At 40.0% G+C, this 27121-nt stretch overlaps 2 protein-coding genes across 5 annotated transcripts in view; one reads left to right on the forward strand and one right to left on the reverse strand.

Annotated features, from left to right (window-relative positions):
* LOC128612276 (BTB/POZ domain-containing protein 7-like) overlaps positions 1–20740 on the forward strand; it is a 43622-nt gene extending 22882 nt beyond the window's left edge. For both annotated transcript variants that reach the window (XM_053632257.1, XM_053632259.1), the window contains exons 4-11: positions 3256–3464; positions 12889–12964; positions 13255–13415; positions 13616–13759; positions 14626–14815; positions 15107–15285; positions 15390–15776; positions 16866–20740. In XM_053632257.1, the coding sequence (XP_053488232.1) occupies positions 3256–3464; positions 12889–12964; positions 13255–13415; positions 13616–13759; positions 14626–14815; positions 15107–15285; positions 15390–15776; positions 16866–17594 (2075 nt within the window). In that variant the 3' untranslated portion in view covers positions 17595–20740. The remainder of the gene's footprint in view (positions 1–3255; positions 3465–12888; positions 12965–13254; positions 13416–13615; positions 13760–14625; positions 14816–15106; positions 15286–15389; positions 15777–16865) is intronic.
* An 87-nt stretch (positions 20741–20827) lies between these two features.
* LOC128612278 (putative E3 ubiquitin-protein ligase UBR7) lies at positions 20828–26242 on the reverse strand. 3 transcript variants are annotated; one of them, XM_053632264.1, is made up of 11 exons: positions 25947–26242; positions 25525–25658; positions 25337–25397; positions 25110–25205; positions 24389–24442; positions 24171–24276; positions 23857–24005; positions 23414–23614; positions 22745–22898; positions 21409–21470; positions 20828–21290 (listed from the first exon to the last, which is right to left on the reverse strand). In XM_053632264.1, the coding sequence occupies exons 1-11, from the start codon at positions 26064–26066 to the stop codon at positions 21198–21200; spliced, it is 1230 nt and encodes a 409-aa protein (XP_053488239.1). In that variant the 5' UTR covers positions 26067–26242; the 3' UTR covers positions 20828–21197. The 3 variants fall into 3 exon arrangements, with proteins under 3 accessions (XP_053488239.1, XP_053488241.1, XP_053488240.1); XM_053632266.1 differs by lacking the exon at positions 23414–23614; XM_053632265.1 differs by lacking the exons at positions 20828–21290; positions 21409–21470 and adding an exon at positions 21507–22367.
* Positions 26243–27121: the final 879 nt, after the last annotated feature.

Genomic DNA, 27121 nt, shown 5'->3' on the forward strand with positions numbered 1-27121 from the left:
TCCTGCAGATAGCTGTGTTTATCCAGTCATAAAATGTACTCTCTCTAGTATATAAATAAATAAATCAATATCTTCCCCTGTGTATGATTTATTAAAATTTCCCATAATTTTCATGTGCCAAGGAGGGATTTTACAAGGAAAAATACTTTGGAGAGCAAGCAAGAGAGTGTGGATAGGGGAAAGCAATTTATTTTAATCTTTTATGAAATTATATGGACAGGCCACTTCTAACTAACACACATGGTAACACACACAGCTTAAACCACAACTTTTTTTTTTACTGTTAATTTATTTTATTTTTTTTTACCAAAATGTCTTTGAAAAGACAAACCCCAATCTGATAAATTAATTTATTATTTTAATTATGTAAGGTTTTGGGGCTTCACTTTTTTTTAAATATACAAAACATGATGTTTCTTTCTTTGTGATGAGAAACAGTCACAAGTCAACAATTTTCAAAGGTACCGATCCTCTACTTTTAAGACACAATTTTTTTTTTTTTTTTGTCTGTCGGTCACCTCAGGCACTTACTTTGATGGACATTTTTAATAAATAATTAATACTCTAAAAGCTACAGGCAGCCAAGCAATTCATGTCTTCACATGCAGAACAAGCTCAATCACATGTTCTAATGCTACCTGCATTACATTAGAGAACATTAAAGTTGTACAGTAGGAGTGAGTATTGTTAGTAAATCCTATAGAAGTGGAGAACTGTTCCAATACCTCAACATTTCTTATTTACTATACTGGACTCGTTTGAGAAATTCTGAGGTTTTGACGTATTCTATTCAGCAGGTAAAAGCAATTTTAAGTCCAATTTATGATTTTCGATTCTGCTTCCTTAAATTTTGGAGGAAGATTGCTCCAGATTTAGGCTTCATGTTAAAGCCGGTCACACAGGCGTATATTGCGTATGCGGAACTTTAAATGTTTATATAGTCCTGTGAATCCCAGTGAGTTAATGGGGTACAGAGGCATTTCATCTTTCTGGCATGACCTCCAAAGCATGCGTGCATGCGTCCCCCAGCTGTTGTGGGAGATACGGAGTTGGGGAATGTGTTAAAAGCAGATAATGGAAGGATTATTGGCATCGAGGTGGGAGACAGGATGCAATAAATGTAATGGCAAGTGGGAGATGGATTCTCTCCCTTTCCTTCCCTCAATCCATCCATTTATTTCACTTCAGCCTGCTACTAACGATGAAGGCAAACCCTGATTTTTACCTTTATCAATTTAAACAGCCACTTGAGGAGTGAAGACTTCATCCGCATCTACTCTACACTACTTTAGTACAGAAAATCTGACTTTAGATGCAATGTGATTTGCTTATTTAGCAAATTTATGCAGGAAATGTAAATCTGTGTTTGATTGAAGCAGCAAATTTCCGCTCCTATCAAGTGGTATGTATATCGGCTTCATTACTCCCCATGTTGAACACTATCATAAATGTGAACTGCATTCCTAATCATGTTTTATATCATTTATGCCACATCCTCGTTTCGGCATTTCTATCCTTTGAAGATGAAACTCTTTCATGTTGTTGCTGCAAAACTCTCCAAATCTGACAGACTAAAGTAGATCCTCACTTCTGTTCATCAAAAATATTAGCTGCTAAATTGGAATCAGAAAATAAGGTATGCTGATTGAGCATGAGAGTGCTGTGGTGGCGATTTAAAATCCCCTGAATTCAGATGATCGTGTGGTGCTTTCAACATCCAGCACTGGCCCAGGGAAGTGACATTTAAAAACTCTGCTCTACTATTGCCAGCAGTTGACAGACAGAGAGGGGTGTGTGTTGTGCACATGTGTGTCTGGGTGTCTGTATGTGTGTGTGTGTGTGTTTCTCTCTCTGTGTCTGTCTGTCTCTCTCTCTCTGCCTGTCTCTCTCTCTCTCTCTCTCTGCCGGTCTGTGTCTGTCTCTCTCTCTCTCTCTCTCTCTCTCTCTCTCTCTCTCTCTCTGTCTGTCTGTCTGTCTGTCTGTCTGTCTGTCTCTCTCTCTGTCTGTCTGTCTGTCTGTCTCTCTCTCGCTCTCTCTCTCTCTCTGCCTGTCTGCCTCTCTCTCTCTCTCTCTCTCTCTCTGCCTCTCTCTCTCTCTCTCTGCCGGTCTGTGTCTGTCTGTCTCACTCTCTCTCTCTCTCTCTCTCTCTCTCTCTCTCTCTCTCTCTGCCGGTCTGTCTGACATCGCCTTTGCAATATGTCCAATTACCTTATTTTGGCTTGTGTGCCCATAAACGGTATATAAGTGTTTTAAAATTATTACACCTTTTGGCTGCCTTCTTAATATTTTTTTCTGCATGAGCTGTCAGCGTATGTAGCATCACACCCCAGTAGCTACTTTGAATACATTAACAGCCAGCAGTATGCATTCCTGTTTTCCGTGGCAGCAGTGTTGGAGAATGAGGATGTTGGCCGGAAGGTGTGACGAATTCAAAGGCATTGCTGTGGTTTGAGAGTTAATGGAATTGAAGACTGTTCTGGTATGCACCCTGCCTGTAGAAGTGTTTAGGGAGTAGGGTCAAACAAATGGGAGGATTTGACTGGGATATTATTTCCCAGTCTTGGTGTATGTCAGCTGTCTTTTATTAATTAATTTATAGTATTTATTATTGATTTTCTCCTGAGTAGGGTTGGGAATGTCTAAACACCCCATGATTTTATTTGAATACATTTTTATTCACCTTGTGATTATAAAAAAAATCTTGTTTTTTTTTTGTTTTGTTTTGTTTTTTTTCACACTGTGATGCATCTCATTTTTAATACCTAAAATTTGTGTTCTTAACTTAAAGGCGTTTTTGTTGTTTCATCACCTGGATGATTTGAATCTTCATTTACACACTACAGTGTTGTGCTGCCCTGGCTTTGTGTGTTTGCACAGGCAGCTGTTGGGTGGATGAGACTCTGTTCTGCTGGTGATAACATCAGCAGAGGCCCATGGTGCAGAAAGCATTAGCCTTTGAAAAGCTCCGGATTATCACAGGGTTGGTGGTGTTACCACTACATGCGGCGATACCCAGGTGTTGAGCTGTGGGTGCGCTGTGCTGGGGCTCTGCAGACAGCTCAGGCTGATCTTATCTCTGCCCTCCAAACACATCTGTCCTTGAGAAGTTAGTGTTTGCTGGATGCATGTGTTAGATTTAAAATAGAAAAATTCAGCCATCTGAATGGGGTGGAATAGTATGCAGGCTGAGATTATACCCTTCACCTTTGAAGAGAATTTAGAAAACAAATCTCTCTCTCTCTCTCTCCCCCCTAGGTTGTGAGGATATAATTGTGGAGAGCATCTCTTTGGAGTCGCTGATCGCCATTCTGAAGTGGAGCTCTCAGCCATATGGCTCAAAATGGGTCCACAGACAGGCCATGCATTTCCTGTGTGAGGAGTTCAGCCAAGTCATGACCTCAGATGTGCTCTATGAGCTCACCAAGGATCAACTGCTTACAGCCATTCAGTCAGACTACCTGCAGGTATGGCTCTATTCTCCTCTCTGATGATTGTAGCATATAAAAGCTCACGTTGTAGGGTGAGACCTAAAAAAGTAAATAAATAAGTCACAAATTTCCTTTTAAAACACACCCTTTTTGTAGTGTCACACCTGAGCTCCGTTAGTGAGGTCACTAAATAACCTCCACTTCTTTGGACCAGTAACGTTTGACATTTGAGAGAGGATGCTGTGCTAAATGGAAACTTTTACCTGCCAGACCTGTCCGAAGCTAGTTAATGTTGATCAAATTGAATTTGATTGTTATGGTATGTTTACTGCTAAATAAACCACTAGGAGTATAACAGTTCAAATTGTCAACCTGTGATAATTGCAGGTTATTTCACTGCTAGTAAATTAGCTTGCATTTAAGTTTGCTAATGTTAGTGTTATTAGTTTATCTTTTCTGCAGTCCCTCCAGGATTTCACAATGTTGTGATCTAAGAAATTAATGCAAAATCAAGCAAACTTCAAGGAGCTTGCAGTTTTTCAGAATTACCGCATATGTTCTGAAGATTTGGTCCAAGATGCATCATGTGACATCATTATGACATGCTTTCAGCCAAAGCCCTCTTCGATTCACGAGTGTTGAACATAAGTACAGCTAAAAGGTTGCATTTACCAACAAAGACCAACAAAACAATTGCAAGCATTTGCAATTTCACCAATTCGAGTAGTTTTCCTGAAGAAGAATTTTTTCAAATTTTGAAAAAAGACACAGCAAAATCAAACATTTCTGGCAGCAAAAAAAGGCGAAATCCTGTACGGACTGACCTGTGCCAAGGACAAGGGTTTTTCCAAAATGCATATTTATGTAAATTCATAGGACCTGGTATATTTAAGGAGAGTAAATGTGTGGAGATTAAGCAACTTGTTATTTTTCATTGAATATTTTAGTTGTTTATAGGGCTGCACGATTATGGCCAAAATGATAATCCCGATTATTTTGATCAATATTGAGATCTCAGTTATTTATCATGATTATTAATTGATTTTAATGAAAACATATGTTTATTGCACTTTCACATTTATTAGGTTTTCTCATGCCACAATATAACACACAAGTAGGCATGAGAAAACTTGAGTTGGTCAACTATGACAGAATTTAGGAACATAGTGTCAGCCATGACAAATTAATTTACTTTCTGGTAAACTAAATGTAATATTTTCAGTTAATTTTACAGACTGTATGCAAAAAACAACCGTTAACCTGTTCCACCTTGTAAACAAATACAATAAACATCAAATTTCAGTTTTTGAAGTCTGCTCCTCTTAAATATATTTAAAGCTACACTATTAGACACTTTCCACTGTCATGGTTCTGGGTTGGAGTCAGTTCTCGAACCGCTCTGCGTATATTGTGTGTATATATCTGAATAATCTCATATAGGATGTGATTGTGTGAGTTCATTTACCTGTCAGATGCAAAGCGCTTTAGCTTAACGGTGTTCATTACTGATGCTCCGATCAAGATTTTTACAACCGAAACTGATCCAGATACCAATCTTTTTGTTTAAGCTTTAATCAGGAGGTCTGTCATAAACAGTTAAATGTAAGCTCTCTTCTCATGGTCACTGTTACTTGAGTTAAAATAATAGCAATGAGAAATACTGTTGGTTAATTGATAAATAAACAAGCATAATATATTTATTTTTAAATATCTTAAAAACAATAGAGAGTCCTAATTAAAAGTAGACTAACACAAAATTGATCCATATTAGGAAAAAGGCTAATAGCTTTCTAAGGAAATAGCAAACTAAGCTTAATGTCAAATTGATATTAAATGCAACCCATAGTAATTAAACATTATTTCATTTCTCATTTTATTTATATTTAATGAAGTTACTATAATATGTATTTTTTTTATATATATTAAATGATTTATTTATAACTGAGCACATTTTCTGTCTTAACATTTTAGTAGTTTTATTTTTGTTTATAAGTTTTAGATCGGTTCCCCCAGTACAGTGTCCATGTCTGCTGATAATATTTTGGGGGGGATTAAATCAAAACATGGAAACTTGACTTTGACTTTTCTAGTGATATCTGGCAACCGTGAGTTTAAATGAAGTGAATTAGAGTTAGTGAAGGAGAGTGGCAGCATACTGTATGTTTACAGACCAAACAGTTGCTACTCTTCATTATGATTGGTGAGGAATTTTTTAATAAAGAAGTTTGAATTAAACCCACCTTGTAGCGTTAGCATTATTATTAATTTACTCTGCGCGAAGCCGCTGTGTTTACACGAGCAGGTGCAAGTTCTGGTCATTTTGCGGGATCAATAAAAGATCGCGGTTTGTGAGAACGTGAAGTTGAAGCAGATGATGTACAGAGTTACTCGTCATAATGGCTTCTCTGCAGTATTTACACACTTGCTTGGTTGACTGAGGAGATGAAAAGCAGTGTGAAAGTAACTGTTGCTCGGTGTAGATGTATTTTGGACTTCCTGTAGTTTTTATTCCGATTGTATTATACAACTCCGAACAGGTCACTCGCACCGGTGCAAATAAATATTTTTCACAGTCGCACAAAGTACTTTTCAGTCGCAAACGCGAGTGAAATGGTCGCACTGTAGAGCCCTGAGTTTACCTGTAAAGTTTTTTCCCGTTCGGCGTGATGTTTAATGTCCCTGACAACCTCTGTAGTGCCATTTAGCATAATGTTAATGTCATGGTTTCTCCTTGCGCAAAGCGAAACAACGTTTCCGGGTTTTGGCACTACAAAATGACCTCATCCCTGCGCTGCTCTATTGTGATTAGCTGTAAGTGTAGGAAGCGCTTGATTTGATCTGCAGCGGCGTTTTAGCAGAGGACGAACTTTAAACGTTAATATTGCAGTTGATCATGTTCATTTAATCGTGGGCAGTCAAAATAGTAATCGCGATCGATATTCGATTAATTGCGCAGCCCTAGTTGTTTATTATGTTTGGGGTAATTTTAACAGCAGTGTTTTATCCACATGCTCTTATTTGCAGTTCTATTTCAACATTCCTTCGGTATCTCACTATGAGAACTGCCTCTGGCATGACCGATCCTGGAAGCACCAATAACACAACGTCTATCAGTTGACAGACCATTCACGGCCGTGAGAAGGGATTCTCACCTCCCTAATATAAAACGCTGCTGAAGGTCCTTTCCTTCTTCTCGTTCTCTTCCCCGTGAAGATCATACTGGACCTGCTAAAATAGTTGTTTAACAGTTCATAGATGAGCCGGCAAGGTACGTCGCTGAACGTGACTGTTTTTGCGAGCGGGTTTATTCATTGTTCTGGTGAATAGCCTTTTTATTTGCTTGGGATACTATAAGAGAGTTAACATGTTAAAGTGGATTCTGTCCCATAGCTGTTAAAGCTATCTGTTTTTTCCTAAATGGCACGTTGTGGTGAGTTTAGGTTGTCTGTTACATTATGGCAACTGCTAGTTCAGCAGGTGGCTGAGCGAAGGTGAAAGAAAGCTCGCATCTGTGCACATGTGGCTGTATAATTTCGGGCAAGGATTCTCATCTCCTGTGCATCGCATGCCTGTGGGTGAAACGTGCTCAGGCGGCACTAGCGATATCAGAGTGTTGTCTCCACTGTTCTTTCTTTCCATCAAGGGTGTTTGAGAGAAGAGTGCGAGTCATGGCCGCTAATAAGCGAGACCCCTGCATTTCTATGCAGAAGGAGACAAAACAGCCCATTCCCGTGTGTCATGCAGTTGGGGCAAATTAATGGACGTAGTCTCCCCTGAGCTGCCTCCCCTCTTCGGACTGAACACCTTAGCTGGTGTAGGTGAGGAGGATGACTATGACGAGGCTATTGTCTGTCTGTTAAAGGAGGAGGGAGAGGAGCACAAAGACGATGCAATCCTCCCACCGAATATCTCTCGGCCATGCAGTGTATTGAGCGACGGGTCCCCCTCGCCAGTTCAGGTGAAGCTCGACCTTGTGCCGGAGGGCAGCGGAAAGACTTTCTATTGATTGGCCATCACAACAGGCCAGGCCAGGGAGCGGAGAGAGATCTTTATGATGGCAAGAGGCTGCCATCGCATGCCCTGGTTGTCAAGCAGCTCATTCCTGGTGTTAGTATGCCAAAGTGTTGCAGTGATACAATCTCCGATTCAGTTTGGCATCATGCCATAATATTTGTTGATGCGTTAAGTGAGAATAGTTTGGTCTGTTAAAAAGCTTTTGGTAACTTTTTGCTGGCATGGTCTGAAGATGATCTGAATCGAATTTGGTGAAAATTGGACCAACGGTCTAGGAGGAGTACGAAAAAGTAGGTTTTCAACGAAATTCAAAATGGCGGACAGCAAGTTTGATCAAGTATGACATTATCGGTATCATTGTTCTCGGCATGACTTGCAGAATCTATCAAGAGCACTTTCATTACAATAGGCAAAATTATTCAAATGCTATTAGCATTTTTTGAAATTTCATGATACTTTTAGACCACATGGTCAAAGGCTGTTTCGAAACTTCTTGAGTGCCTTCAGGGCATGAGGCCAATGACGCATACTGACTTTCATAATGATATGCCAATGCGTTCATAAAATATAGCATTTTACTACAAAATTCAAAATGGCCGACACTCAAAATGGCCGACATGGGAAAATTGGGTACCAGTCGACTCAGTATGCTGTACCAAATCTAATGACACAAGTATCGTGATTTTTGGTCAACCTGTTCAGAAGTTATAAGTGGTGTAGGCGAGGAGGATGACTATGACGAGGCTATCGTCTGTCTATTAAAGGAGGAGGGAGAGGAGCACAAAGACGATGCAATCCTCCCACCGAATATCTCTCGGCCATGCAGTGTATTGAGCGACGGGTCCCCCTCGCCAGTTCAGGTGACGCTCGACCTTGTGCCGGAGGGCAGCGGAAAGACTCTCTATTGATTGGCCATCACAACAGGCCGGGCCAGGGAGCGGAGAGAGATCTTTATGATGGCAAGAGGCTGCCATCGCATGCCCTCGTTGTCAAGCAGCTCATTCCTGCAGTCCCTGCATGCGTTTCAGAGATGGGCTGTTTCTGGGATAAACCCTTTTCACACAGGGTTCTTGTTAAAGGGTTCTCCAAGCTGGACGTCCACAATATGGAGGACTTAAGGATGTCAAATACTCCTCTGGTTGAGCGGTCAGTGGCTCATCATCTCCACCCTAACTGAAGGGCAGCGTTTTCTTCCACTTCAGCTTCGCTTCCAGGGCGTACTGAACATCTAGCAGCCTCAGTTTTCCAGAAGGTCTACTGATCTTCAGCCTTGGTGGTGAGGGCTCTTAATGCCACCTCTCTCCTCATCACTTATCAAGCAGAGCTCATAGAGGAGATGCTCCCCATGGATGCTGGGACACCAAACCCGGCTCTCTGGGAAGAGAGCTGTGTCCATTGCAGATCTCAACTTGAGAACATCCATGAGCGTGGTCCAGAGCTGCGGTAGCAGTATAGGCCTGGCAGTGGTGGGTGAGCGGGCTCTGTGGCTGGGGCTGTCTGGGCTGTCGGACAGAGCGAAGATGGATTTCTTAGATGCTCCAGTGGAGCCCAAAGCCCTTTTTGGGGCTTCAGTCACAGCCATCTGGCAACAATGTGATCTGAGGAAACAGGAGGGTGAGGCTCTCCAGACTAGCCTCCCATGTAAATCTACTGTTAGGGCTCCTGATTTAGCTTGGCCCAATTTCACACCGACTCCTAGGAGAGGGCAGTTGGGCTTTAGGAACCCCAGCCTCAACAGTCAGAGAGTCTGTCTAAGCCATCTCAGCAGGGAAGGAAACCTTCCTTTGCAGCGGCAGCAGTAGCTAGACACTGACTGGCAAACCCTCAGGGAGAAAAGAAACGGTGGGTTACCTAGTTTGCTCTTCTGCCCAAGACAAGGGGATGAGCAACAGCACTCATGGAGTAGCTGTTATTATCCTCAAAGGTTGTGGTGTCCCCTTTAGTGAGCCTAGGCTTCAAAATAAATGAGACAAAAAGTTGTTTGGTACCAACACAGGAAATAATTTACCCAGGTCTCAGACTGAATTCAGATCTGTTCCAAGTGTTTCTATAGGAGGAGTACATCAGGTCAATTCGCAGCTAAAGCTTTTTCAGAAAGAGAGCAAGGTCCCATTCAGACTACGCTTACGTCTTTTGGGGCTGATGGCCTCTACAGGCTCTGTCATTCTGTTGGGACTGTTGCGAATGAGAGAGTTTCAGTGTTGAACAGTGGCCCAGTGCTTGTGTCCAAAATGCCACCACAACAGAAAACTGATTTCTCTTACTAGAGAGATCGTTAGTTTCTCGAATCTGGGATTCTGAGGGGGAAGTTTGTCTGAGAAAGGTGGTGACAACGGATGCGTCGTTCACAGGATGGGGCACAGTGTGTAACGGCAGAATAACAAAAGGGAAATGGCCTGTCTCGCTACAGAACGCGCACACAAACTTCCTAGAACTGTTAAGTGTTTCTGGCATTGAATCATTTTGTGCCGTTTCTGCAGAACCACCATGTTGTGATCAGATCAGACAACACAATGGCGGTGGCTTATATAAATTGTCAGGGGGGCACACGCTCTCCTCAGCTCCATAACTTGGCACGGAAACTGATTGTGTGGGGAATGAGGCATTTTCATTCATTGCGGACATCACACGTCCTGGGCATAATCAATGTGGGTGCAGACCTTCTGTCCAGAGGGAATCCTCTGTACGGAGAATGGACTATCCACACTCAGCTAGTAAGCCAGTTGTGGGAGAGGTTCGGCCGAGCTGCCGTAGATCTCTTCGCATCGCACGAAAACGCTCATTGCCCTCTATTCTTCTCTCTGGTAAGAGATGGTGCACCTATGGGTGTGGATGCTCTGGCGCACCTGTGGCCAAACGTGCTGCTTTACACATTTCCTCCACTGAGTCTGATCATACCAACTCTAGGAAGAGTAAGGGAAAGCGGTCACTCAGTAATACTGATCGTGCCAAATTGGCTGGGGAAGTTATGACTAACTGAGATAATTCAGCTCTTGTATGACCAGCCCTGGCCTCTACCGTTGCACAGGGATCTTCTATTTCAAGCGTGAGGGGAGATTTTTCACCCCTCCTCAGACAAAGTAGCTCACTGGGCCTGGCCCATGAGAGGCTGAAGTTAAATGTTTTGAGCTTGCCAATGAGGGTGATTGAAACGATCCAGAGCACGAGAGTGGCTTCATGGCACTCTGCATATCATCAGAAATGGAGCATATTTGAACAGTGGTGTGAGGAAACATGCATCGTTCTTTTCCTTTGTTCTGTCGAAGATGTGTTCTGTTTTCTGCAGGAACTTTTAGGTAAAGGCAGAACCTTCTCTATGGTTTATCTTGCTGTGATATCTGCATGTCCTGTAGGGGTTCATACTAATCCAATGGGTCAGCACCCATTTAAACATAGTTTCTCAACCGCTGATTCCATCATAGGATCTGTCTGTGGTCCTGAGCGGACTTTCCCGGCCCCCTTTTGAGCCTTTAGAGAGTATTGATTTTAAAGCTCCTTTCTCTGAAGGCTGCTTTGTTACTCGCTCATATGACTGCGACACGAGTTCGCAAACTTTATGCTTTGTCGGTACACGACTTGTGCATGCGCTTCGCTTTGGATTTCTTGAGAGTAACTCTCAAGACCAATCCAGCCTTCATGCTTAAGGTGAATGAGTCAGCTCTTGCCTGCAAACTGGTGGATTTATTAGCTTTTCATTTACCGCCTTTATCCTTATCGAAGGAGGGGCAGCTTCATTGCCTGTGCCTGGTTCGTGCTTTGTCATTATATGGACAAAATGAAAGCACTGAGGAAAAGTAAACACCTTTTAGTTTCATAGGCTGAGTCACATAGGGGTAAACCTATTTTACGCCAGTGCCTGTCTCATTGTGTGGTGCAAGCAATCATGTTATTATAGCATGGGATTTCAACCTCCAGAGGCTCTGAGGGCCCATTCTACCAGAAGCATGGCAACTTCTTGGGTGCTGTTCAAGGATATTTCAGTCCGGGACTTTATTGTGGTGGCAGATCGCCTCACACTTTTTTGTTGGATGTTACGGAGTTAATTTTGTGTTTTTTTTTTTTTGTTTGTTTTTGTTTTTGTTTGTTTGTTTTATTAAATAATTTTTTTTTTTTAAAAACACCTTCACATGATGTCGCCCCCCCATATGTCCCGTTTATTTATTCTTGGTGGAATAGATTGGGATTTGTTTGTGTACATACACTTATACACATCACTGAGTCAGTTGACTGGTCTGCTTCGGACAGCAAATCTGCAATATGGGAGTTGTCTATATCCCATCGTGAGATACTAAACGAATGTTTGAAAGAGAACTTAAGGTTACTTGTGTAACCCGGGTTCTTTGATAACACGCATGAGCTATCTCACCACACTTCCCTCCTTGCAGTTGCACGGACCTTCCACAACAAGTTATATTAGGGACGCGGTACTCCCTTATCACGGCCGTGATTGGTCTGTCAACCGACAGACGTGATGTTACCGATGCTTCCAGCATCGGTCACGTCTGAGGCAGTTCCCATAGTGAGATACCTGACTCCTGTTATCAGAGAACCGGGGTTACATAAGTAACCTAAAGTTCACGATGTACAGTGGGGTCCAAAAATCTGCTTCTTTTCTAATTTTTATACAATTTTCATTGCAAATTGTAGTTGAGGAAAAAGTGGAATCTTGGAAATGTGTGTATGAATTTCAGGATTTGGTACATTCCCCTTTTGCTTTAATGACGACATGCTGCTGTGGACTTCACAAGTTTGTGTAAAACCTGATGATCCATGTTAGATCAAATCCATCAGTGTTGTCTGAACATGTACTTCAGTGTAAGGGATTAGACTTGAGGAAAGTCAGTTCTGAGTTCTAACCTTTTGTACAGAGAAGTTAACATGATGTAGTAAACATGCTTAAATTTAAGTGGTGACCTATAAATAATGCAGAATCTCTTTTTTTCTTTTTTTCCCTTCTTTTGTTTTAAATGTTTCAAAATTCTAAAAATTCTTTGGACCTTCCCCCTCCCCCAGAATCTCTATTGTGTTGTTTCTCACATTACAATGTGTGCAGTATAATAGTGAGCTGATGACCCATTTTCCTATTTTAATTACTGTGCAGAGATGCGGGCTGTACTACTTAAGTGCTATTGCAAAAAAAAAAATCTAATTTTAAAGTGCATGGATTTAAGTTGGGACTTAAATGCAGATTTGAAATCGCGTAAATGGACTAGTAAACCACAAGGTAGTTCGAGATAGTCATGCAAAGACATCTGACATTTTCAGGTATTCAAGGTAGGTCACAGGGCCAGACATTCAGTAAATGGAGGAGCCACTGGGTGAGCTAAAGTGGTGTCTCTGCTCCAGTCTGTCATTAAAGTCTTACATCTTTCTGTCCATCTTTGTGAAATATGAGTGTAATATTCCTGTGCTGTGCCTCGCGGTCTCCCCGCCCTCTCTTTCACAGGCGAGCGAGCAGGACATTTTGAAGTATGTGATTAAGTGGGGCGAGCACCAGCTCATTAGGAGGATGGCTGACCGAGGTGAGCTTACTGTTCCCATTGACCCTCATGCACTGCATATTTTCATATTACCTCAAATATATTCCATCTTAGACTCCATAATACATAGCAATGACAGATGTATAGTCCTAGGGACATGTTCCTATTAATGCATATACTATACAGCACACAGAGATATATATATATATATATATATATATAATATATATATATATATATAATATAAATAATATAAATAATATGTGTGTGTGTTATATAGTATAGCGTCACTGTTTATATGTGTAACAGCATTTTCTTTGTCTGCACGTCAGAGCCAAATCTACTGAGCGGTACGGCTCATAGTGTGAACAAGCGTGGAGTGAAGAGGAGAGATCTGGATATAGAAGAACTGAAGGAGATTTTGTCTCCTCTGCTGCCTTACATCCGCATGGAGCACATTCTCCCAGCCAATAGTGACGTCCTTGGTGACGCAGTGAGTGCTTGTTGTATGTGTATATGTAGTGATTTTTAGATTTCATGTGTGAAAGTACAGACCAATGAAGCACATCAGGTCCCCACATGACCTTTTTAGTCTCTCTCGTGCTGCTAGTTATTGACTGCTGAATGAAGGTTTTTGTGGAAGCGCTGTAGGCAGCTGAGCTTTGTTTGTTGAGATAGCTGTGCTTTTTGCAGATGAAGCGTGGCTTGATCAGCACTCCTCCCTCAGACATGCTGCCCACAGCAGAGGGAGGCAAAGCAAATGCCTGGCTTAGGCAGAAAAACACAGGCATTTATGTGCGTCCACGTCTCTTCTCTCCCTACGTGGAGGAGGCAAAGGTAGGCCAGCTTTCTGCCTTAGCTCATACATTTTGCTCAATATTGAAATCATGATTATATAAATTAATTAAAGAATTTGGGAATAAAAAAGTTTATTGTACTTTAATGTTGGTTGAAAAGGAAATAATAATAATAACAATAATAACTGCCTTTTTGCTCAAATTGTACATTATAAACTTGTATTTCTTCCTTATTAATCCCTAAATCAGAATACGTTTTTTTTTAATAGACCCGGAGCTGCTTGCACCAAAATTTAGAAAAATTTTAGTCACTTGAAAGCTAGGAACCCAGGAATCAATCTTTGCTCCACCTAATGTTGGTGGTTCAGGGTTTGCTTCAAGTGAACTCTGGGGTGAACTGTACCATGAATGCAAGCAACAAAGTTTCACCTGAATGGCTGATCAGTATTCAGCCACAGAAAGATTATTTAGGTACATAATATATTAATTGCACAAACATTTAATAAGAATGTTAATAAGGACATATACCCGTCTTCATTTATTTGCCAAGGATTTTGCCCACAGCAGAAGTGACTGAACAATTTGCATTTGGGAGGGAATTCATCTGCATCAAAAAGACAAAAAATGTGGTGATAAAACTGTCCCCACACAAACAAGCTCAGAATCAACCCTGCTCAGAGACCTGAGCATTCAGGCCAAGGGTGAAAACACCTAACTACTAATCTTTTAAATGCTAAATATAAACAATAAATAATGACACCACAGTATAAACCATTCAATAAGCACTGAACAACTTTAGCTATGTTCACCATTATAATAGTCTATTATGTTGTTATTTTTCAAGCAGACAAAAATTGTGATCATGATCAAAGTACTATTTGTTTGTATGTGGGTGGGTGTGTGTAGGCAGTCCTTGAGGAGATGATGGTGGAACAGACCGATCTGGTACGGCTGAGAATGGTGCGCATGTCTAATGTGCCCGACACCTTGTACATGGTCAAGAACGCCGTGCCCCAGTGCTGTCACATCATAAACCACCAGCAAATCACTGGCAACCAAACCACCGCCCCATCCGTCGTGGCCAACGAAATACCAGGTCAGTGACCGTCCCCAGTCCCACTCATAAGCAAAGCATTTCAAACAGAATGCTTAATATAGACGTTTAGAGAATGTGATATTGAAAGTGATGTTTTGTCAGGTTCCCTTATTAGAAGAGACATAAAGGAACTGAGAGTCATTCAGTGGAAAATGAGTTTCTGATCATGTGTTTTACAATCAGAAAATCATAAGGATCATTTCACAGAGATTGAGGGAATCTGCAAGTGTTTGTGGTCATTGATGCAACTTTTTGAAGTCCTTCTTATTTATATTTGCATGTGTGTAACAGTGCCCAGCTTGGCAGTGGTTAGAGAAATGATTTCCAGGCTACAGGAGCTCAGACACACAGATCAGGTCCAGAGAGCCTATGCTCTGAACTGTGGGGAGGGAGCCACAGTGAGCTATGAGCTTCAGCTCCGTGTTCTCCGAGAGTTCGGCCTGCCAGACGGAGCTGCAGAGTTGCTGCAGGTGAGATCATTAGAGCGCTCAGAAATTATCTAATTGTTAAAGCTGTGGGAATTGAAATGACTCACTGTGTAATGATGTCACCGTGTCATGTCTTGTGCCGGCAGAACCCACACAAGTTCTTTCCAGAGGAGCGTTTTGGAGATGAGAGTCCTCTCCTTAGTCTGAGAGCAGTCGGACGTTGCAGAGTAAATAGCTCCCCTGCTATGGACACCATGTTTACGGAATTGGAGAGCCTCGGGAGTCTTAACCCCCCTCTCCCTCCTCCACCTCCCCCATATCATGCCATGTCTGCTCAGGCCCAGCACAGAGTAGCCTGGGGATCCAGGGTGGCAGTGCCACCCCCCTCTCGCTCCTTCTCCTACCCCTGTAACCACACACTACTCCAGCAGAGAGGCTCCTCCATGCCCAAATCCAGCAACCCAGCGCACCAAGCTCCTGACTACAGCATGGCTCAGAGCATGGGAAAAACACTCAACACAGAGTCATGTGGGGTGAGTGTCACACAGATATCGGCGTCTAACACAGATACAGCATTGTAAATGTTTAAATTCCTTTGAGTACTGAGAAGTAATGTTTACTAGTTTCCTCCAAGCTTCCTCTAAGGATACATATTTTGTAAACCCGAAATGTCCAACCATCCTCTACGATAAGCCAGATGCAGGATGAGGTATTGTGACCATGTTTTGATGCAAGGTTGTCTGAGAGCCAGTGCAAAACTAGATTAACTACATTTTCTGGTAGCAGAGAGGTAGGGTTGTTCTGTTTTAAAGTAGCTTTGTAAAGAGTTAAATAGTTTTATGAAGTGAATACTATTGATGTACCCCAAGAAAACCCCTAGAAAAATAGGGCTTCTCTGCGGTTCTTTGGACGGCTATGTTTCTTGTGTAGATATGGGAAGTCTGCAAAAGTATGGAATTTAAAGTTACTAATTTTCAATCCTAGGAAAAGTATGGAAATTTCATAAAACACTGAGAAACTACCCATAATTTGTGGGGGGGAGGGAATATACACTCATGGTTCTGATCCATTGTCTTTTTGTATTCCCTTGTTTTCCTCCCTAAAGGAGATCCCATTTCATCTTTTTCTCTGATATAGTTAATGACTTTTTTATGAAAACAAAGTCTGGAATGTTAATATCTTCCCAAGCCGATGTGATTCTATATCGTCTTCCCCAGATAAATTCGCATAACAAATGCTGCAGTTTTGTTTAAATATGCAACAAAATGCACACTACCCATTACTACTACCCCTTTTCCCTCCTGCCCCCTATATTTCATGTAAAGTGAGCTAATAATGAAGAACCTCCTACTGTTCTGAAGCACCATTAACATTCCAGTATTGCAGAAGTCCGTTTCAGCTGGTTCAGAAGTGCTTTTGACCAAATATAATCCAGGCTTTATAGCAGCAATCAGATACTGTTGTTTTTCTTTTATGAATAATGAAATCTATAAATTTTGCAAAGCATTTAGCACCATTTCTTTTTTGCATTTCCTCTCATCAGTGTTGTGTTCATGAATTTAAAAATATACCTGTAAAAGACATGATTATACATGATACTAACTGAATTTGTCCCTTTTTAGAGTGTGGAACCTCGGATTAATGATTATATGCCAGACATCGCTCTCGGAGTGTCCACCATAACTTTGTCAGAGCACAGCAAAGCTCAGGACACCACTCTTCATTCTCTTCCCAACATGGTCTCTGCTGTTCCCCACTACCCACCTGGACCGTGCCCCAGTGGACGATATTCTCTCACTCAACTGTCCCACAAGAGACATGTCCCCAAACAAAAAGCAGAGCCTCCATCTGAATATCCAGACCTTTATGACTTGCCCAAGCAAGACACTCTTGTATCTAGCCTTCCTCCTCAGGCCACCTACATGGCTCCAGACTTGTATGGACAGCGCAGAGGGCCATGCAATAACATAACCCTCTCATGTCTCCCTGACACTTTGTCAGTTCACATCCAGGCAAGGCTAGGACAGCCATCTGACTCCCTTCATTTGGATGTCTTGGGTCAAAGGTTGGATTTGGACCATACCTCCTCTGGAGTCTCCTCAGTTGGGGGAGCATTTGTGCCCAGTGGGCACTCAATAAATGACTCTGACCTGACATGTGGTCTTGGACCTTCAAAAGGAGGTGCGGAGTCCTATGAGGAGCACAGCTCAGTTTCAGATGGGACCGGGGACATAAGGGAGGCCTCTGGAGGAGCTGGACACCACAGGAATGGTAGTGAAGAAACAGGAATAGGCCTGGATCACAGGTCACCCAATAAGCCAGAGTACCAGTATAAGAAATCTGCACTTTAATTCAGATAATGAAAAGACACTGACTTGGAAAAAGACTGTTAAAAACGTAAGTCTATTAAACAAGTGCTGAGTTTCAGTGTAATCTTGCAGGTAGCTACACCTCACTTCCATTACAGCTTGTTAGAAAGGACTATAACAACTTCCTTTCAGAAAGTTGTGAAATTTTTAGCAAGCGAATTAATGGATTTTCATAAGGGTTCGCATTTGTGTATGTAGTAATGCAGAGGGTTTTGTGTCTCTACTTTATTTTAATGGATTCGTCTGAGTTTGTGACTGATATTTTAACTGATGAAGGTAACATCAATAAAATATGCCTCCTATTAAAAATGGGAATCAAATCAGCTCCTAGATGAATGCTAAAAAAACCCGCACAAAACACTGCCAGTCAATAATTTGGACAAATTGTATGAAACAACAAATTGAATTACACAGTAATCAAGAAAAGTGTTCAACAAATCAAAACTAGTTTGTATATGAAATTAAGTGTTGCTGATTGAAGCATTGCACATTCTTGGCAATTTTTCAACTAACTACATAAGGGAGATTTCCAAATAAGCTGAGCACTTCTTGTAGGCTGATTCTCTTAAATGGAAACTTGTATGGGGAAACAACATGATTTTCATTAAAAACAACTTGTTTGTGGATAAAAAGGATTGTATTTAAAATACAGTTTGATTTAGAAATACATTTATATTTGGGCATTAACTTAACTATATACATTTCTTTGAAACAAATATCAACCATAAGCCTTCATCAAAAGCTTTTTGAATGTATATTTTTCATTGTCTTAATCATTGTGTCCAAACTTTTGTATTTATTATATACCAGCAAAGAACTCATTTTCTTTTATGCCTCTAACGAGTATATTTAGAATAGATCAGTTGTGTGTGCTGTAGACAAGGACACATTTTTCTACTTTTTCTTATAGTGGGCTGGACAAATACAGATGGTTGACAAATTAAAAGTAACATGAATTGTGTTGGGCCCCACCACAAGCCACTAAAACAGCTTTAATGCACATTGGCATGGCTCCTACAAGTCTCTGGATCTGTACTGGAAGGATGAACAACTCTTTATTTTTCTCTAAAAGATACTCCCTCAATTGGTGTTTTGATGATGATGGTGGTCAAGAGTGCTTTATAGTGATTCCTCGTTCTAAGAGGGTGAATGGACCCAAATCATGTCAGCACAGCACAATATAATACGCCCCCCCTCCTCAAAATAGTTTGTCACCCATCTGCATGTACTCTACATGAAATTTTGTGGGTATGAATGGGGCACACTTTTAGATATATCCATTATTCATCTGCGAGCTGATTATTTAGAAAAAAAAATTGGGGGCCAGGCTTTTAATGAAAATTAGTGTACCATGAGAACTTGCATAAAATTTTGTAAAGGTACTAAGAAAATATCAAACATTTTGATTTTGATCAAACATTTCTATTATAAGCATAATGTCATGCCTCATAAAATCCAAACCTTCATTTTGCCACAGGCTAAAAGTCTTTGTGGATACTGGCAAGTGTTTTGTTAACCTTTTTTTTCTTTTTTTTTAATCAATCATAATATCCTCCAAGAATCCCATAAAACGTCAAAACATCAGCCATTGTTCTTGTTAATATAAAGATACACATGTTCTAAAAACACTAAGTGACAGCACAATCGTTGAGCAGGAGAACTGGATTTGAAATTCATAGCTCTGGTGGTTTTAACAGTATCCTACAACTTTATTGGTGTGCATATTTAAGAAATGTAGTGATTGTTTTTATACCATTTCACACCCTTCTTAAGTACATATTTAAATAAGATGCTTATAGTATCTACAATCAATCAAGACTGTTAAATATTTACATTAGCACCAGCCTTGAGAATGATTAATCCATGTACTGTAGAAAACATGAACATGCTCTGGTTCACCTCCTCCTCCTCCTCCTCCTCCTCACATCCAGTGGCCTTAGCTGTGGATTTTGAGCTCAGAAACCAAGAAATTAGTGTAAGCCATTATGTATTTTCCATGGAATTAATCTGATGAGTCTTTTGGTCCAAGTTTTACTGAGCTCATGTTTAGTGAATAATGTACATTTGTAGAGGCAAGTTTTTGAAGTGTGCATTACCCTAGATCTCCTTCACTCCATTTTGTAATTTTTACAGTGCCACCTTGTGGTACAGAAGCATGCCAGGAAATTTTGTAATAGTGCACATTTTTATTTATTTATTTTTGGCCTGGCAGTTACTGAAAGGTCTGCTCACAAATAAGCTTACATTTTTCACATAAAATCTAAATAGAAAATGATTCACCAGTATAGCATTTAATATGTTCCTCATTAAACTGGATATTGATTACTGATGATACATGTATGCAATGTGGCAATAGAGGATTTTGTAGCTATATTTTCAATGCTTGATCCAAAGTGACACTCCATAATTCACATTTTATACACAGCATTTTCTAGGATTTAGGAATTACCACAATCCTTATTTGGCTGCATAACTGTCAACAGGTTTTAAAGAGTAAACACGTGTGACTTGGATACAGTGTGAAAAGTCAATATTTTGTGTACTGTGGAAAAAAACTTTAACACAGTAAAACGCTGCTAATGTACTCTAAAGTTCTGTTTTGCTGCTCATCAGTGAACTTTAGTAGCAGAACAAGAGTTTGCATTTGTATCCATTTCACAATACACGTGCATTTGTTAGAGAAATGTTTTGTTTTTTTTCCTTCAAATTGTCCTAATAATGAGATCAGAGGGCTTCTGGGTTCATTACTGCATCTATTTAACACCTGAGAGTGTGCCTTGCATGTGCAGAGGCCAAGTATTTTATTAAATTGGTGACTTTGGCCTATGCAAGCCTTCTTAGGAGCCTATTTATCCATCTGCCAGTTTCTAAATGGTCTGTACTGCCTCATGTACATCTTTTGAAAAATAATATTTTTAAACTCTTAGGTACCTTTAACTTTGATTTGTGTTGTGGTTTGATACGATTGTTTCTTACGATTATGTTGATTGTACTTAAACTTTTAATATGATTGCATTTCTTGTAATGAATTTACCAGTTATATTTTTCTACTGTTACCTCAGAGAGGGTAAATAACAGTGACCAGCTTTGCAGCTAGAAAGCATCCTTAGAATAAACTTGCTTCAATAGTATTGTTGTATTTTCATTTTGTGTGTGTTAGTGACCGATTAATTCATCTGTAAGCTTTGACTACAATGATGACATGAAGCAACATGCATTTCTAAGCTGTATTTAATCATCCAGTTTGAGGAAAGCATCATAATTGACAGGTTGATTTAATGGAAACAATTTGAAATGTTCAAACATCCATAGCCTTTGGACCCCAGCCAACTCTCCAGGCCATCATAGCCAGTCCAAGCTTATAGCCCGCCTCGTACATGATGTCCACTCCACCCATATGAGAGAGTGTGAGGTGTGCAATACACACTAGCAGCTTAAAATTAACACTTGTCATTGGTTCTCCTTAGAGACCATAGGTTGTTTTTTTTTTGTTTTTTTTGGTGGTTGGGGGGGGGGGGTAGTTTTCACATTTATTCCAAGTATGCTTAGAAACAAAGGAACGCAAGGATAGCCATCCATACCAGCTCAGCTGCAGTAATACTGCTCAGCATTGGCCCGCCTCCTTTTCCTTGACTGAAGCTCCTCAAAAAACAAGCGGATAGCCTCAGGGGTCACGGCCTATAGCCACGAAGAAGATATATTTAATAATAATTTATTTTATAGGTTTTTTGCATTTGTGTTAATTTCAAATGTGTACTTAACAGTTAGAAGCCCAAAAGCCTATAACTGTCCTTACCTTTCCCTGGTCAGCAAACTGCTGAAGGAACTCACGTAGCTCTGCTTTCATATCATTGTACTCTGAAGACACAAAAATAAATAAAAATCACCAGAATATTTCAACCAACAGGGCATCTTGGCTTACTATTAACCCTTGGTCCAAATTCAATATTATCAAATGTTCTTTTATTGAGTAGGAGAAAATCATCTTCCCCTAGACTTCCATGAAAAATAATTCAAAGTGCATGACCTTTCTTAAACTAAACATTACCTTGAGGCCTGATGAGCACAGTACTTATACATGTTATACCTTAATGTGTGATTATGTTACTGCTCAATTAAATGTGGGTGGTAATACATTTCTTCACGTTATTGCTTTCCCTACAGAACTAAAACGTGGAGCTGGTAAGAAAGCCAAAAATAATGTGCTGCCACGGTGACACTGTGCTGTCCGAGCTTGCCAAAGGGATATTCTGCAAGTTGTCTTCAAGATCTAGAGAGATTATCTTTTGGCTACTGATATTACAGAGACCAACACGCTACCCTTATGAGCTCTGGACATTTTGCCCGAGTTCTTCAAAACTGAGCAACCTTGACAACTGTTAGAGAAAAATACTTTAAGAGAAAATCACTGCTCATCATGCTGATGTAAAGTGACCTTGGGTTTGAGATAGGTGCTATATAAAAAATAAATAAATAAATAAATAAAAATATTTTAAGACCACTATCCCATCCAAAAAAACCAGATACTACCATTTGTTAAAATGTAAGATACTACAAAACTGCTTTTTGGGTGGCTGTCCCTCCTTTAATTCCAACCTGTCAAAACACAGTAAAGATGAAGACCCAGGCTTGGCATTTTAGTATTAAACGTCCAAAGGAATCCTCTGGCATCTTCACCACTAGGTCCCTGCCATTCCTCTCCACCAGTCCTCTGTTATCTCCAAAGTTCTGCTCTTTGTACAATTTAGCATCCATCTGTCCCAACAATATAATCCGGTTCAAATAAATATGGATTAACCTCATATAGTTAGCCAGACATCGTTGTTTACATGAAAATAGCTAACTCAAGGGCTAAAGCAACTCCCAGCAAAGTAATACCAATAAGTGGAAGATATTCAGCATTTACAAAAAGAATAAAATTTTCTGAACCAAGCTTGCTCTGCAAAAGTTCATGGAAGGTAATCAAATTTGTTAAATTTACTTAAAATAATTTTTAAAGCATTTTAAATTAAAATGGAATAATATGAGATATAAACAGGAGTTGTTCTTTTAGAGCGGATACTTTTGTAAATTATTAAGTAGTTAGGTCAACGACTTCTTTTGAAAAGAGCTGTTTATGCTCTATTACTTACGGTAAATGATCTCCAGTTGCTGGACACGATCCAGGGAACTGAGGCAGGACATGAGCAGGTCTTCCTCCAGCAATGTCTCACCCTTATTCTCATATGCGAGCACGGTATCTGACTCATCCATCAGGAAATGAACACCAGCCTCCACATATGATCTCTAAAAAGGAAATTAGCAAACAAACGACAGATAGGACAAAAACTTGCTTTATCTTAAATTCAAGTACAAATTTCAATGTCTTAACATTTATTTTGGCATTTTCAAATCATTTGCCAAATGAAAATAAGGAAGACTTCTTTTTCATTCAATAGGTTTTGGACAGTGCATGTGAGATGTCAGGACGGAGAACGTGCAGGAATCAACAAGCCATGGGAGTGAGTGGTTTTTACTCTCACGAGGGAGGTCAGATATGAAGATTGCAGGAGAAAGAATGGACAGGTTAAATAACATGATAGTGTACTGGACTTAGCATGGTTATAAATGGTTCTTCCTTCATTCAAGTCAGGCTCCTTCTGGTTTAAATTATTTGTTTATAACCAACTTTTCAGGAAATATCACAGGCAGGTACAAACCAAAAAAAAAACCCTGCGGGACTGGTGTGGCATTTTAAAGAGACAATGCAAATAGGCACTTTTACTGAAATTACTTTTACTGACAGATTTTAAATAACATACCTTGCAGTTTGTGCAAGTGCAAAGCTTGGACCGCCAATCATATGGCCAGAACACTGCCCCCACCCTTGGCCTCACCAAGCCTTTGGCCTTTAAATCCTTCAGTATGCATGATGCAGTTTCAGACTGGCACATAGCAGGACACCTCTCCATCTCCTCATGCTTCCTCTTGTGGTTTACAGCCATAATTCCATTACTAGTGAGCTGTTAAAGTGAATGAAATGCACTATTTAATTTAATGATGTATAAACTAAGTTCAAATGAAAAGGTCCTTGTAAGCCTTGTCCTGTAATGTGTGAATTAGAACCAAATTCAGTTTGAACATTTTGCACCCTCTGCTGGTGGAATATGAAAAATGAAAAAGGTTTGTTAAATGGCGGAACATCTACACAATAACAGTGACCAGTGGCAGACTTCACTGTCTTTCATATTGGTCTGTTTCTCACCTTTGCTTCCTTTTGACAGTCTTTACTTGTGGAGGGCTCATCATGGCCATTACTGCATGAAGGCAACCCTGCATCCTTCTCTTCTTTATTTCCTGCCACGGGGTCATCCTCATCCTCTTTATTGAGACTCACTTTGGTTACTGGGGGAACTATAAAAAAAAAAAAAAATAATAATAATAATAATAATAATAATAATAATAATAATAATAATAATAAATAAATACACATTATATCACCATGCTTTAAAGAACTGCTGTGAAATGTTGTAAAGAAATAACCTGAATGGAAAAAGGGTGTGAGTATATGTAACCTACCTGCAAAGTAGGCAGTATAGGTCCAAAGGAAGGGAGCTCTGTTCATACAACTCTCACACACCATCTCCAGTAACTCCTCAGAGTCCACAACTGCACAACCTAGATGCTATAAGAAGAGAGACAGGAAAATGAGACATACTTTTAGAGATAATAACTTGTGCTGCATCTAGGACTTTCATACAATAAGGAGAAAACATACTCACTGTATAGCAGCTTACCTTTGAGTGGTACCAGTCTTCACAGAGAATACACTGAATCATTGCTTCACCAACCTTCCACCACAATGAGAAATAAGGCAACAAAGACAACAATGGTTGATAAAGGGAAACAGCACATGTCTTAATTTAAAGTGCTAAAATTAAAAGAATTTTTACTCTAAAATTGGCTACAAGCACACTAATATTTCACAAAGCAAGGTATGAGTGGAATATTAGCACTACCACTTCAATTATATTATAATATAATTACCACTTATATTAGCACACAAACGGTCAACCATTTGCTGGAACTGTTGGTTATCAGCAAAAATCTACACCGATAGTTTTTCCCAGTTGTGTCCTCTAGAGGCAAAAATGAAAACTATTGCTGACAATTTTTGTTGTGTTATTTGAAGTGTTATTTGATTCATTTTGGATGTCTCCATTTTTGTTATCTGGAGTGTTACTTTTTGGTTTAGTTTGGATGCATCTTTTATTTATTTTAATGTTTACTAATAGTTTTGTTTTTTTTCCATTTTAAAACGTACAGTACATTATCATACGGTCAGTACTGTTTATTTTTGTAATATAGATCAGCAATATTTTTACTTTGAGTGTTATGGTTTCATTCAGTATCAGTTTTAAAAACTATCAGTTGATTAATCAGTCATCAGCAGGTACTGCCCAACTTAGTTATCGGTATCGGTAAAATCTACTAAATTGGCCGGACTCTACTACATACCTTATCATCCTCATCAGGGTAAGGTCTGTCACAGGAGCAGTAACGGCCAAAGAAATTGTGATTATAAATGTTCTTGTTGTTCTTTCCCTCTTTGTCCTGTGAACAATCAATACATGGGCAAAACAAATGAGATGAACATTGGACTCAAGCATTATAAACATATTCTAGTAATATTCAGAGCAAGAGTTTGAAGTGGTGCAAGTATAACTCATCCAGCATACACTTACAGGGATCAGTTTGCATTTAAATGAGCCGAACTTGCTATTCCCACAATCGCAGCGAAAGCTCCTGTGAAAAGAAAAAAAAATTATATAGAAGTCATGGTGTGGTGTACTAAATTAGCAAATGTTAAAAATAAACTGCAGTTTGCACCGACACGAGAAGTCATTTCAAAGCATTATAAAGAGAGGTGTACCTTTTCGTGTACAGTTCATAGATGTGGTGATCATCGTGGCAGGTGTTAGCACAGGCCAGGCAGACTCCAGCCGGCTCCATGCCCTCACCTGTGCAAGTGCTGCAAGCAAACACAGCCTGTCTTTTCACATATCCCTGCAACATACAGCCAAAATCAAACTTACAGTTAGTACCACTTCATTCCAAACAGCCGTCTACTCCCTGCATTAGTGCACTGCATATGGTGGAATGTAATGGTCTCTGTACCCTACATACTGCACCATACTATGTTCAATAAGGAGGGGGTTGGGATTCAGACACATATTGACAGACTCTCAGTGAATCAATAAGCAGAACGGATTATGCAGTACTCTTATCATACAAAAAAAAGGGAGCCAAATTCGAGACTTATAATAACTAAGATCATTCTTAAGATGTTCTCACCCGAGAATATGAACACTTATCCGGATCACTGCCAGCCAAAACGGCGAGAGCTTCACACAGCTCCTCATCCTCCAGCTCATCCATGGACACAGTATCCTCCTGTACCTTATTTACATCCATTCCTTACGATACACACAAAACCTTAACCGATCCGTTCTCGTGCACACACACAAAAAGATACTGTTATAACACCAACAGACACAGGACAGGACGCAGTATGACAACAGCAACAGCAGCGGAATTACAAACAGCAGAAACATGCAGCACATTACTTCCGCTTTGAAGCCGGGGACAAATTTGGCGCGAAATAATGTTGCCTTCACATGCTCCTCAGTTGTTCCTTATTAATCAGTAATTACGTATGCCTTCAAAATAACTGCACGTTAGGTAGCCTGATTTTTTTTTTATGTTCCTCACACTTAACGCCATTGTAAACATGTGCATATATACATACACACACACACACACACACACACACAATGCAAAAGACTAGCAAATGTAAACCAATGACGACTAATTTGTATTAAAACCGAGACAAAACTAATTTAATAATAATAATAATTACCCATCGTCGACCAATGAAGATTAAAAGACTGAAGATTAATAACAAGTAGCAAATTTGCGTCTCTAAATTGCTATACTGTATTTACGGAGACATGCACTTTTCAGTTTGAAACTCGCATTTTCAAAAAATTTCGGGTGCATGTGAAGGCAGCGTGAATGACAACAGTCTGTTTTGTTTTCATCTGAGCAGTTTGCCCCTAGCAGTTTATATAACGGTCATTGACTGTCAATTTTCTCTTATTTAACAATAAATAAGATTTAATAATAATAAAAAAAAATAAACTTTTTAAACAAAATCCCTTATTTGTGTCCGCACTGCACGGTGTGTGTTGCTGTGTAGTGAGGAGCAGCAGGGGACTGAATGAGAGACAGAGCTCAGATTCAATAAAGAATCATTGTGTCGCCAAGACAACACCGAGAAGCTTCTCCTGCGCCTCTGACATGGAATAAACCAGAAATTGTGTGTATTATACAGCCACACGTCCGCTTTATAATTTCCCACACAGTTAAATAGTACTATTAGAAGTGTAGTTTATAGGCTTTTATTTCATTCATCGGCATTTAATCTAGTGACGTATTAAATCACTACATTTTAATCATGAGCATAGTAA

This window comes from Ictalurus furcatus, chromosome 9 (genome assembly GCF_023375685.1).
Source record: "Ictalurus furcatus strain D&B chromosome 9, Billie_1.0, whole genome shotgun sequence".
Classification (NCBI taxonomy): Eukaryota; Metazoa; Chordata; class Actinopteri; order Siluriformes; family Ictaluridae; genus Ictalurus; species Ictalurus furcatus.

What these genes read in the sequence shown, in the direction of transcription:
- LOC128612278 (XM_053632264.1), bottom strand. Translation starts at nt 26,066, where the DNA reads ATGGATGTAAATAAGGTACAGGAGGATACTGTGTCCATGGATGAGCTG. An exon ending in TTAAATGCAAACTGATCCCT is followed by an intron (nt 25,206 to 25,336) that starts GTAAGTGTATGC and finishes GATTGTTCACAG; the next exon opens with GACAAAGAGGGAAAGAACAA. An exon ending in ACCCTGATGAGGATGATAAG is followed by an intron (nt 24,443 to 25,109) that starts GTATGTAGTAGA and finishes TTGTGGTGGAAG; the next exon opens with GTTGGTGAAGCAATGATTCA.